The sequence below is a fragment of the Dama dama genome, chromosome 14, assembly GCF_033118175.1.
Source record: "Dama dama isolate Ldn47 chromosome 14, ASM3311817v1, whole genome shotgun sequence".
Classification (NCBI taxonomy): domain Eukaryota; kingdom Metazoa; phylum Chordata; class Mammalia; order Artiodactyla; family Cervidae; genus Dama; species Dama dama.
The window spans coordinates 19,770,423-19,783,836 of record NC_083694.1 but is presented as its reverse complement, the minus strand read 5'-3'; the positions used below and the strand labels follow the sequence as shown (position 1 = coordinate 19,783,836).

General features: G+C 38.6%; 1 protein-coding gene across 1 annotated transcript in view; it reads right to left on the bottom strand.

Moving 5' to 3' along the window:
* Positions 1–2,900: 2,900 nt before the first annotated feature.
* RRP15 (ribosomal RNA processing 15 homolog) overlaps positions 2,901–13,414 on the bottom strand; it is a 55,634-nt gene continuing 45,120 nt past the window's right edge. The window contains exon 5 of the mRNA XM_061160048.1: positions 2,901–4,326. Within this exon, the coding sequence (XP_061016031.1) occupies positions 4,192–4,326 (135 nt within the window). The 3' untranslated portion in view covers positions 2,901–4,191. The remainder of the gene's footprint in view (positions 4,327–13,414) is intronic.

Sequence of the window (13,414 nt, the reverse complement as noted above, 5' to 3'; positions counted from 1 at the left end):
TCCACTATAATCTTTAAAAGATTATTTTTTTAACAAGTATTTTTTAAGTCACGGTAGATAACTGATTTACTTCAAGTTATCACTGTTAATCCAAACTGCCACAAGATTCAAATCACACAGTGGGTACTTACTGCAGGAAGTCAACTTTGGAAAGGAAGAGGAGGTTTGACTTTTTGATCTTTAAAGGAGTAAAATTATCCCTTATTTTGCATAAATAATATCATCACTCAAATAATTCTAGCACAGTTCTTGGAACAGGTACTCAATGAATGCCAGATTAATGTTTCACTTCACTTTCTAATTCTATTAAAAAATTTATTAGGAAATTTAAGTTAAGAAAAACAAGGGCAGCTAAAGTTATTTCATGTCTATGTAAAAATGTACCGTTTGCTATTTTATACACTGCTATGGACTGGAATTGTGCATCCTCCCCGCAGTGTGTTCTCCACTTCCTATGCTGAAGCTCTGTTCCTGATGTGATAATATCGGAGGTGGAGTCCTTGAGGAGATAACTGGGTCATGAGGGAGGTGCCCTTGTAAGAGACACTGAGAAAGACACTCTCTCCCTCAAGTAAAGACACAGCTAGAGGTCAGCTGTTGACAAACCAGGAGGAGGGTGCTCATCAGACATCAAGTCTGCCAGCACCTTGACCCTGGACTTCCCAACCTCCGGAACCACGAGAAGTAACTGTTGGCTGTCTTCGCCGCCCAGTCTACGCTATCTGGCACAGCAGCCTGGACTAGCACACACACTCCACCCCACTTCCTTAAGAAATCACAAATGTCAAAAAATGCTTACTGATTTCTTCAAATGTTTGTTTTAAAAGTGAGATTCATGTGGCACAGATGTATTAATAATAAATAATGTACTAAGCACACTAATGGTCCTCTGTGGGCATTTAAAAAGCCTGAAAAAACAAAACTCCCATCCCATTTCACTGATGACTCCTTCAACACTTATATTCATAAAAATCTGTGACGAAAATAAGTAAACATATAGAGAGAGGAAAAAAATTATCCAGAAGATGCCAAAGTGTCAACTTATTTGACCTCCTATCTCTTTTAAAGAAACATTTATGCCTTATGAAGTCTTTTACAGGCGTCTTCTTAGGCCTTATAATTCCTTTCACCCCTCAGCAACACAATTTGTCTTCAGTTTGTCCATGTTCCTGTTCACACTTCAACCTTAGGACTTCTCTGCTATTCTATGTTTGACAGGGACATCTTTGAGTGTCTATAAACTCTAATTAAATGGCTTCATGGTTCAGTACTTCATGGTCCTCAAGACCAGCACGGGTGGCTATAGATTAGGCTAGTTGATAGCCACCGAATATTAAGTATGTTTATATGTGCAAAAACACAATAAGAAGTCCTAAGAGGTTTTCCACAATTTAAACATTCCCTTCACCCACTTATCATAAAAGACAAAATATTTTAGAAGGATTGGACTTACCCTTCAATAAATCTACAACTTCCTACAGAATCATTTCAGGTTATAAGTACTGAAAGTGAGCCTTCAAACTAGTCCACCCAAAGTGTTTCCCAGATACATTTTTTAATGAATAGAGTAACACCTGATCTAGTAGAAGTCTTAAGTAACTTAAAAAATTCAGTATTTTAAAGTACTAAACTACTGTAATGATTCTAAGTTACTGTCAGTCTATAACTTTGTGAGATTGCAAAGCCTAAAAACAAAAAAATAAGTTAATTCTAAACTATGCTAATACTGAGAATATTCTCCCCAGTGATCTGAACATCCAGATAAGGGAATATGATAATACCTAGTAATTGGATTCTTGGTTAACTATTTTCCATTGTTCTTTCTAAACAAAAATAAAATCTATTTATTACTATTACCCTAAACAGTTAACCAAAACATATACCCAAATATTGTTATATTTTAGGTGTCAGAATTTAAATGTTGTAGGATAAAATATTTAGGGTAAAGATGAAAGGTTACTTAAAACATTCACCTAAAGATACACACTTAGTTTCTAAAATAATATGCTAATCCTTGGATTCAAGTATGGTGGTATTTTGCTCAATTATCTGATAGTCAATATACAGAAATACTAATACACATTCCATCTTTATGATAAAAATTATTTCACATAATTTAAATATGCTTTATAGCCATTTAGCATAAGTGATACATGTTTTCCTTACAACAGCACTTCAATTTAATTTTGGAATAAAATAACTTCTGAGAGAAGAAAATCTACAAATATATTCTCTTACTATCAGTTTGAAGTTAAACCAAGGACTATACAAAAACAACTTTTTTTTTAAACTAAATGAGAAGTTATTTACCCATTTCTATCACTTGATGTTAGTACAGGAGAATTTCTGCAAAGCTTTAATATGATTCAGAAACGGATTAATAGCAAAAAAAAAAAAATTAAAATCTTTGATTGTGAGAAGGTAAGTTTTTAGGTGCTGCAAATTTCTCAGAATTATCCACATTATTAGGTTGCACTGAAATATTTATGTGTGTTAAGTTATATTGAGATATTCAGGTGCTCATGTTACTACTGAGGAATATCTGTTCACATTTATTTATATTACACTGACAAAACAGCAGGTCCTATAATTCAAGAAGACACTAAATTTCAAAAGTTTAGATAAATATAGAAGTACATTTTGAGCTCTGCTGGTTTAAGCATTTGATATCTTGAATGTATACCTTCCTTTTAGGATAACAAATATCAGGCCATGGACTAATTTGACTCTGGTTACATAATACTTGGAACACTCAAATGGGTTTGCAAATATAAACATCTCTGCTCTAGCATAGTTCTAAGGGGAGGATTATCCTTCCACATATAACACGCAAACAAGTGCAACTGGGTAGTAGGAGGCAACTATTTTTATTATGGAAAGATGGCGAAAGAGATGAATCATAAAAAAGAACAGATCACTTTTATTAATAATTCCCCTACAAACTTTGCAGCTTAGGCCCAGTGTCACAGAAATTTTGGAATGGTATTTAAATAGTCCTGCTTTCTCATCTCTTTCTGTTTAACATCTAGACTAAAAGTCACCCAATTTAGTAATCTTTAAGGCTACTATAAGCAATCAAGCTTCAACTCAGATGCAGCTTTCTGACGCAGACTATCTATTGTCTGGGCTTCCCTGCTAGCTCAGTGGTGGAGAACCTGCCTGCAAGTCAGGAGCCGCAGAAGATGATGGTTCGATCCCTGGGTAGGAAAGATCCCCTGGAGGAGGGCATGGCAATCCACTCCAGTATTCTTGCCTGGAGAATGCCATGGACAGAGGAACACGGTGGGCTACAGTCCACAGGGTTGCAAAGAATCAGATAAGACTGAAGTGATTAAGCACACACATATGCATCTATTGTCTACCATTTCACTTGTCAGCCCATCCATAAAAGAGAATTTAAGCTGACTCAAATATAGAGAAAAAAGGGAAAAAAACCTCAAAAATAGGGAAAAGAAGAGAAACTAGAACATGTCAACTATGCTTCCTAAGAAATTATGCCTCACTGTATAAGTTAAATATGAGAATTTCCACCTCAGTAAATCTCTCATACAAAAATAAACTAACATTTAAAATAAATCTAAGTCATTATTTATATACATTACTTAGCATATAAAAGACAATATAAAAGTAGAAATTTGATACTTCTTAAATCATTATTTGCCAGAGTATCTATAGATAAAATCATTACCCCAAATCAGAAATGCTATGATTTAAAAATTGTTATTAATACATAGGTTTTCTCAATACCTCACCAAAACAGCCACCAACCCTTTCCCACAAAAAATATACATATACAAGTTTGTAAGTTAGAAGCTAAAAAATACTAACATCAAGGAGTTCATTTTAATTATAAATTGATGTTGCATTTCCACAAACACTGGTGATAGCTGAATGAAATAACAATATCCAAGAGCAGTATGTAAACCTATAGTGAACCTAGCAAAATGCACCTCTCAAGTAGAAATATTTCTTTTTACAAATGTTCTAAGGAACAATGCTTAAAATCATATAAGGTTTGAAATATAATTTTAACAAAGTTTACATGAAAAAAGGAAACACCAAAGTTGGTAATAATGGAAGTCTTTTGGCTTTCTTACAAATGCAATCTTTATAATTTCCCAACCTTCAGAGTATGAACTGTTTTCCCAGGAAAGTAAAATGTAAACTGAGCTTCTTATGTAGCTTTATGTGTCAGTCACTCCCAGACCCCGGTCTGCTGTCATCTGCTCCGTCACTTTCTTTGTCCCAGTCTTTCATGGATGCGCCCATCATGAAATCATCACGCAAGATTGTCCATCCTGGGCCCTCTTCTGATTTTGCTTCAGTCTAAGGGAAAGCACATGATCAAAATATTCAAAAGTCAATTTTACCATAAGGAAATTTTAAAACTCTAGGCTACAAAACAAACTTGTCAACACTTTGTTTTATAATAGGAGTGAAACCAAGACAAACTATAGATTAACTTTACACATTATGATCGTATACATACACATATGTAGTGCTGTGTTAAGAAATGTGGGCCTCATACAAGAACCACAGAAGCAGAATTCCATTTTTTATTTGCAGTGTGTGTATGTGTGTGGAGGTGGGGTGGGGGGGGGGTTGTTTGTGGTGATATAGTAAAATCTAGGTTTGGGATCAATTTTTCAAATCTTCTGACAATCAAAACAGACTTATAAAATGTTATTTAACATTCAGTGATAACCTATTAGAAAACATTTGGCAAATTATTTTAACACACAGAGAAATTTTTAACAAAGTATCTTAATCCAAAATTAATTAAAACAGTGAAAAATGAAACTAACCTGATACTGTGCTAGGTGTTTATAGATGCTATCACATTTAAAATTTGATAAAAAGCTGAACCAAATGTTATATAAGTTATGATCTCACTGCCTCCCCAAATCATGGACTCAAAAGACTACTCACACGCTAAAACCATAAATAACCAAAGCAGGCAATAAACATAATGGTAGTCAATTCATTTTGTTTATTCATAGGATTTATATAAAACTATGCAAGAATTACAGTCTTTTATTTCACAGTACAACAGTACCACCTTGTGGCATTAATTAAGTAGTGCAGGATGCTGAACTAGTTTCTTTTCTTCATTTCGCAAATATTCACTGAGAACTGCGTTATCAAACACTGTCCTGAGTGTTAGAAAGAATGATGAACAAAACAAAGTCCCTGTCTTCATGGAGCTAACAGTCTGTGCTTTTCTACTTACTCCATGCACAGAAATACACAATGTGGGGAAAAAAATCGAAATATACAAAACCCATTTGGTTAGAGAAAACAGTTACTTTATGGGAGCCTACTAACCTATAAAAAGCAATTATTAGGAGAAAAGATGTTAAAAACACTTACAGGGTTAAGAGATTACTTATCTAATTCTGTTGAAGCCATTTTTTTTTTAATTTAAAAAAATACAGCCCTGAATACCATTTTTTTTTTTAAAGGATGCTATCACAAACAGGAAAAAATGTCCTCTTGGCTTACTCGTCAAAGCTTTTTCCTAAATAGAACCTGAAGACTGGAGAGCATATAAATGTGAACAAAGATTTCAGAACTGACTTCGTGAATCAAACAGTACACTTGGTACTATAATTTAACCAGCATGAAGAAACAAGAGCCATCTGTGTTGGTTAAAAACCCACCATAGAACAGTTCCAAGGCTTTCTGTGCCGCACTGACAGAGCAACAAAGCAGAAAGGCAATTTATAACGCTGCTGCTGGAGGACGCGGACACGCCTCCATCCCTCCTCTCTGCAGGACCAAACCCACATTCCTAAAGGACTTCTGCTTCTGTTAGATTAAGCTACCTAACTGAATAAAAGGCCATGTTCCCTGAGTCAGCTAAAGTTTTCCCTGCCAATCTCACCTTACTTAAATAAGCGAGAGTTGTTCCCAATGAACAGAGATCCACTTTGAACCGTTAACTGTAACACCTCTGCCAAGTTAATTATTCAAGGCTTTCAAATAAATTCTAAAAAGTATATGCTTCCTGGTATTTGTTGTTGTTTAGTCACTAGTGAAGTGAAAGTCACTCAGTCATATCTGACCCTCTGCAACCCCATGGATTATATACAGTCCATGGAATTCTCCAGGCCATCGGACACTTTGCGACCCCATGGAGTGTAGCCCACCAGGCTCCTCTGTTCATGGGATTTCCCAGAGGCAAGAATACTGGGGTGGGTTACCATTTCCTTCTCCAGGGGATCTTCATGACCCAGGGATCAAACCCACGTAGGAGACACGGGTTTGATCCCTGGGCTCCTGCATTGGCAAGTGGATTTTTTTACCACTGTGCCACCTGGGAAGCTCAATCCATGAGGACAAGATCCAAACAGAAAAGAGCAACACGATTTTAGAAGGTGGAAGCAGATGGACCATGTCTTGGCAAAGCCAAGGAAGGTGAATCCTACAACTCCAATTGTCAGTCTGACAACTAACCCAATTCACCCTGCAGACTCTTCAGGGGAAAAAACCAAAACCTAGGAATAGGCAGTTCTGGTACTTTTGGAAGTAAGGGTAGAACGGAGGAATCAAGATAAAGACAACTGGGTGAAAGTTAGACTGGGAAACAATCAGACTGTTTCCCCTGGATGCCCCTCCCCACTCCCCTGGCAGAACTAGAGGCTTAACCTCTGGAGGGGTAATGGGCGGTCACAGATGTAAGCGCAGGCTTCCAAAACCAGGGCATTAAGTCACACACAGGCACATACACTTCACCTCCAATGATGAGTCCCAGCCTTCTTCTCATGGTGGACTCCCAAAATGCTGGTAGCCAGAGCTTTTTCCTCCAGGGAGCAGGTCAGGAATACGCCATAGAAAATCTAACCAGTAACTAATAAATAACAATAACAAACTAAGAGAAGGCTACATTAAAGCTCACATGTCATGTGTACAACTCCACATATTCAGAGCGTCCAGTCAACTTTTTGATTATTTGTTCTAATCATGAACAAATAAGATTTATCAAAAAGAAGAGGAAGAATAATATAAACAAACATTTAAAAAGCAACTTCTAAGAAAAAGAAACTATTCAACTAAGAAAAGAAAAACTTAGGGGAAAATACCATTAATATCCCTGAAGAGTTAGGAGATTATATTATATCTACAAGATGAGAACAGTTGCTATTTTAAAAGAAACATTAAGAGAATAACAAAGAGCTTAGAAATAAAAGCATGATGGCTGAAAAAAAAAAGTATAAAGGTGAGAAGACAAAGCTAAGAAAATCATGCAGAAGGAAAAAAGTGATGAAAAACATTAGAAAAAGTAGGATAGATATCCAGATATCCAGTAGGATAACTGCAAGAACAGCCTGGGAGACTCCAGCGTGGTGACTACAGTCAGGCAGGAGGAAAGCCTGAACAGTGGCCTCGAGGAAGACAAAACCCCTGGGGGCTGCTGCTCAGTCACTAAGTCGTGTCCGACTCTGCAACCCCATGGCCTGAAGCCCATCAGGCTCCCCTGTTCATGGGGTTTCGTATGCTTTACCAAAATAGTGGGGGTATCAATTTACATTCCCACCAGTCATACAGGAAGGTTCCCTTTTCTCCACACCCTCTCCAGCATTTGATTTTTACCAGCAACACAAGAGGGTTCCCTTTTCCCCACACCCTCTCCAGAATTTATTGTTGGTAGACTTTTTGATGATGGCCATTCTGACTGATGTGTGGTGGTATCTCATTGTAGTTTTGATTTGCACTTCTCTAACAATGAGTGGTGTTGAGCATCTTTTCATGTGTTTGTTAGCCACTTGTATGTCTTCTTTGGAGAAATGTCTGTTTAGGTCTTTTTTTCCCACTTTTTGATGGGCAGTTTGTTTTTCCAGTATTGAGTTGTATGAGCTGCTTGTATATTTTGTAAATTAATTCTCTTGTCAGTTGTTTCCCTTGCTATTATTTTCTCCCATTCTGAGGGTTTCCTTTTCACCTTGTTTGTAATTTATTTTGCTGTGCAAAAGCATTCAAGTTTAATTACATCCCACTTGTTTATTTTTGTTTTTATTTCCATTATTCTAGGAGAAGGGTCACAGATGATCTTGCTTTGATTTATGTTATGGAGGGTTCGACCTATGTTTTCCTCTGTTTTATAGTTTCCAGTCTTACATTTAGGTCTTTATCTTTGCGTATGGCATTAGGAAGTGTTTTAATTTCATTCTTTTCAACTGAGCTGTCCAGTTTTCCCAGCACCACTTACACAGGGCACTATGGAAGATGGTGAAGTTGCTCAGTTGTGTCCAACTCTTTGTGACCCCATGTACTATACAGTCCATGGAATTCTCCAGGCTAGAATACTGGAGTGGGTAGCTGTTCCATTCACCAGGGGATCTTCATAACGCAGGGATCAAACCCAGGTCTCCAGCATTACAGGTGGATTCTTGACCAGCTGAGTAATACATGGGTGCAATCTCAAAAACGACAGAATGATCTCTGTTCGTTTCCAAGGCAAACCATTCAGTATCACAGTAATCCAAGTCTATGCCCCAACCACTAATGCTGAAGAAGCTGAGGTTGAACATATACCCTAACCACTAATGCCAAAGAAACTGAAGTTGAACAGTGCTATGATGACTTACAAGACCTTCTAGAACTAACATCAAAAAAAGATGTCCTTCTCATCATAGGGGACTGGAATGCAAAAGTGAGAAGTCAAGAGATAGCTGGAGTAACAGGCAAATTTGGCTTTGGAGTACAGAATGAAGCAGGGCAAAGGTTAATAGAGTTTTGCCAAGAGAACACACTGCTCATAGCAAACACCCTCTTCCAACAACACAAGAGATGACTCTACACATGGACATTATCAGGTGGTCAATACCAAAATCAGATTGATTGCATTCCTTGCAGCTGAAGATGGAGAAGCTCTATACAGTCAGCAAAAACAAGACCAAGAACTGATTGTGGCTCAGATCATGAACTTCTTATTGCAAAATTCAGACTTAAATTTAAAAGCAGGGAAAACCACTCAACCATTCAGGTATGACCTAAATCAAATCCCTTACGATTATACAGTGAAAGTGACAAAAAAGATTCAAGGGATTAGATCTGACAGAGTGCCTGAAGAACTATGGGAGGTTCGTGACACTGTACAGGAGGCAGTGATCAAGACCATCACCAAGAAAAAGAAATGCAAAAAGGCAAAGTGGTTGTCTAAGGAGGTCTTCGGAGAAGGCAATGGCACCCCACTCCAGTACTCTTGCCTGGAAAATCCCATGGACGGAGGAGCCTGGTAGGCTGCAGTCCATGCGGTTGCAAAGAGTCAGACATGACTGAGCAACTTCACTTTCACTTTTCACTTTTCTGCATTGGAGAAGGAAATGGCAACCCACTCCAGTGTTCTTGCCTGGAGAATCCCAGGGATGGGGTCGCACAGAGTCGGACACGACTAAAGTGACTTAGTAGTAGCAGTAGCAAGGAGGTCTTACAAATAGCTGTGAAAAGCAGAGAAGCCAAAGACAAAGGCGAAAAGGCAAGATATACCCATGTGAATATAGAGTTCCAAAGAATAGCCAAGAGAGATAAGAAGGCTTTCCTCAATGATCAATGCAAAGAAATAGAGGAAAACAACAGAATGGGAAAGACTAGAAATCTCTTCAAGAAAACTGGATACACAAAGGGAACATTTCATGCAAGGATGGGCACAATAAAGGACAGAAATGGGATGGACCTAACAGAAGCAGGAGATATTAAGAGGTGGCAAGAATACACAGAAGAACTATACAAAAAAGATCTTAATGACCCAGGTAATTACGATGGAGTGATCACTAACCACACATCCTGGAAAACAAGGTCAAGTAGGCCTTAGGAAGTATCACTATGAACAAAGGAGTGGAGGTGATGGATAGTGGAGGTGATGGAATTCCAGCTCAGCTATTTGAAATCCTAAAAGATGGTGCTGTGAAAGTGCTGCACTCAATATGTCAGCAATTCTGGAAAACTCAGCAGTGGCCACGGGACTGGAAAAGGTCAGTTTTCATTCCAATCCCAAAAAAAGGCAATACCAAAGAATGTTCAAACTATAGCACAATTGCACTCATCTCACATGCTAGCAAGGTAATGCTCAAAATTCTCCAAGGTAGGGTTCAACAGTACGTGAACCAAGAACTTCCAGATATTCAAGCTGGATTTAGGAAAGGCAGAGGAACCAGAGATCAAATAGACAGCATCCAATGGATCACAGAAAAAGTAAGAGAATTCCACAAAAACATCTATTTCTGCTTTACTGACTACACCAAAGCCTTTGTGCGGATCACAATAAACTGCAAAACATTCTTAAAGAGAAGAGAATACCAGACTACCCTACCTGCCTCCTGAGAAATCTGTATGCAGGTCAGGAAGCAACAGTTAGAACTGGACACAGAACAACAGACTGGTTCCAAATCGGGAAAGGAGTATGTCAAGGCTGCATACTGTCACCTGCTTGTTTAACTTATATGCAGAGTGCATTATGCAAAACGCCAGGCTAGAGGAAGCACAAGTTGGAATTGAGATTGCTGGGAGATATATCAATAACCTAAGTTATGCAGACGATACCACCCTTATGACAGAAAGGGAAGAGGAACTAAAGAGCCTCTTGATGCAAGTGAAAGAGGAGAGTGAAAAAGCTAGCTTAAGACTCAATATTCAAAAAACAAAGATCATGGCATCTGGCCCCATAACTTCACTGCAAGTAGATGGCGAAACAATGGAAACAGTGACAGACTTTATTTCCTTGGCCTTCAAAATCACTGCAAATGGTGAATGCAGCCATGAAATTAAAAGAAGCTTGTTCCTTGGAAGAAAAGCTATGACAAACCTAGACAGTGCATTAAAAAGCAGAGACATCACTTTGCTGACAAAGGTCCATCTAATCAAAGCTATGGTTTTTCTAGTATTCATGTATGGATGTGAGAGCTAGACCATAAAGAAAGCTGAGCACCAAAGAACTGATGCTCTTGAACCGTGGTGTTGGAGAAGACTCTTGAGAGTCCTTTGGACTGTCCAGCCAGTCCATCCTAAAGGAAATCAGTCCTGAATGTTCATTGGAAGGACTGATGCTGAAGCTTAAAGCTCCAAGTCTTTGGCCACCTGATGTGAAGAACTGACTCATTGGAAAAGACCCCAATGCTGGGAAAGATTGAAGGCAGGAGGAGAAGGGGATGACAGAGGATGAAACGGTTGGATCCGACTGCATGGACGTGAGCTTTAGCAAGCTCCCAGGAGTTGATGATGGACAGGGAAGCCTGGTATGTTGCAGTCCATGGGTTGCAAAGAGTCAGACAAGACTGAACGACTCAACGACTCAAGACAGTATGGAGATTCCTTTAAAAACTAGGAATAAAACCACCATATGACTCAGCTATCCCACTAGTAGGCACATGCCTTGAGGAAACCAAAATTGAAAAATAGACATGTACCCCAATATTCACTGCAGCACTATTTACAATAGCTAGAACATGGAAGCAACTGTGATGTCCATCAACAGATGAATGGATAAAGAAGCTGTGGTACATACATACAATGGAATACTACTCAGTCATTGAGGTGGATGAAACTAGAGCCTATTATACAGCATGAAGTAACTCAGAAAGAGAAATATAAGTACTGTATACCAACACATATATATGGAATTTAAAAAGATGGTACTGATGAAGTTATTTTCAGGGCAGCAATGGAGAAACAGACACAGAGAACAGACCTAAGGACGGGGGAGGCGAGGAGGGAGAGGGTGAGATGTATGAAGACAGTAACATGGAAACTTACATTACCATGTGTAAAACAGATAGCAGTGGGAGTCTGCTGAATGACTCGGGGAACTCAAACAGTGGCTCCGTGACAATCTAGAAGGGTGGGATGGGAAGTGAGATGGGAGGGAGGGGACGTGGGTGTACCTCCCGCTGATTCTTCCTGATGTTTGACAGAAAAGCACACAATTCTGTAAAACAACTATCCTTCCATTAAAAAAATAAAGTGGCAAAAAAACAAACAAAAAACAGTGGGAGTAAACCAAGGAAGAAGAGGACACTAGATCCAGGAAACAGGGAATCTAACCCTGGAGACATTCCCAGGATCATAAGAAATTTATGTCCCAGGATGACCACTGTGAAGTGGCCCAAGAGAGCAACCAGCCCAGAAAAAGGAAAATAGAGGACTCTAGGAAAGAATGTCTCCAAGGAAGTTATTATAGTAGATACATTACCTGACGCAATTTGATTTTGAAAGACTAAAATTTTTTAAGTTAAATATGAAAAATCAAGGCAATTATTAGTTTCCCTTCTATTTGTCTTCCTTAAAATTAAGTAAGGAATATTATAACTTTCAGCTATAAATAATACTTGACTAGGCATAATGATATATGGTGAATACAGAATTAGCAAACTATTACAGACTAACTATATTGAAAAGGATGGAGGGGAAGAAACAGACAGTGTAAGAGATTGAACTCTTGGCCTACAACAACAGAAAGCCAGTAGGTAATACCTCAAATTGACAAGTGAAAAGACCTGACTCTGTGATAGCTGGGAGGTGTCTAAGGGCCAGCAGAGCCGCAGCCATAGGAGCTGGCTGCCCAGGTGGCCCTCGGGTCAGAACTGTGCGAAGCGGACAGAATGGGGCAGAAACCTGCTTCATCTAACATAACGGACTTTCTGGCAAAATGTGGTCTTTTAAACTACATGCAGAAGTGGAAATTAATTTAAAGGACAACAAGGAGAAAACCAACTATTCTTCAATTATTTCCACAAATCTGAAGTTTTATCAGTTTCCTCCAAAGCCTTCCTAAAAGATCTCCACCAAGAAACCTTTCTGGTTTTATTAACTATAATGTTTCTCTTTTCCTGTCTAACTTCTTCAATAACAAAAGAATTATATTAATACTATGAACTATATACTATGAAGCTATTATGTGCCAGACACTTTATATAATATTGTCTTGCTTCTAATTCTCTTAAGATTCTTAGCCAGAAAGCTATCATCTTTCTCATCTTTAATAAGGAAACTAAGACTCGAAGAAGAGAAGCAACTTAGTTAAGTCAGAGTTAATAAATGGCTGAATCAATACTTAAATCCAGATCCACTTGACTCCAAAGTCCAAGTTCTTTCCACAACACTACACTGCTGTAAAACTTAATCAGTATGAACACAGCTCAGTTCAGTTCAGTCGCTCAGTCGTGTCCAATTTTTTGCGACCCCATGGACTGCAGCACGCCAGGCCTCCCTGTCCATCACCAACTCCCGGAGACCACTCAAACTCATGTCCAGCAAGTCAGTGACGCCGACCAACCATCTCATCCTCTGTCACTCCTTCTCCTCCTGCCTTCAGTCTTTCCAGCATCAGGGTCTTTTCCAATGAGTCAGCTCTTTGCGCCAGGTGGCCAAAGTATTGGAGTTTCAGCTTCAACATAAATTCTTCCAATGAATACTCAGG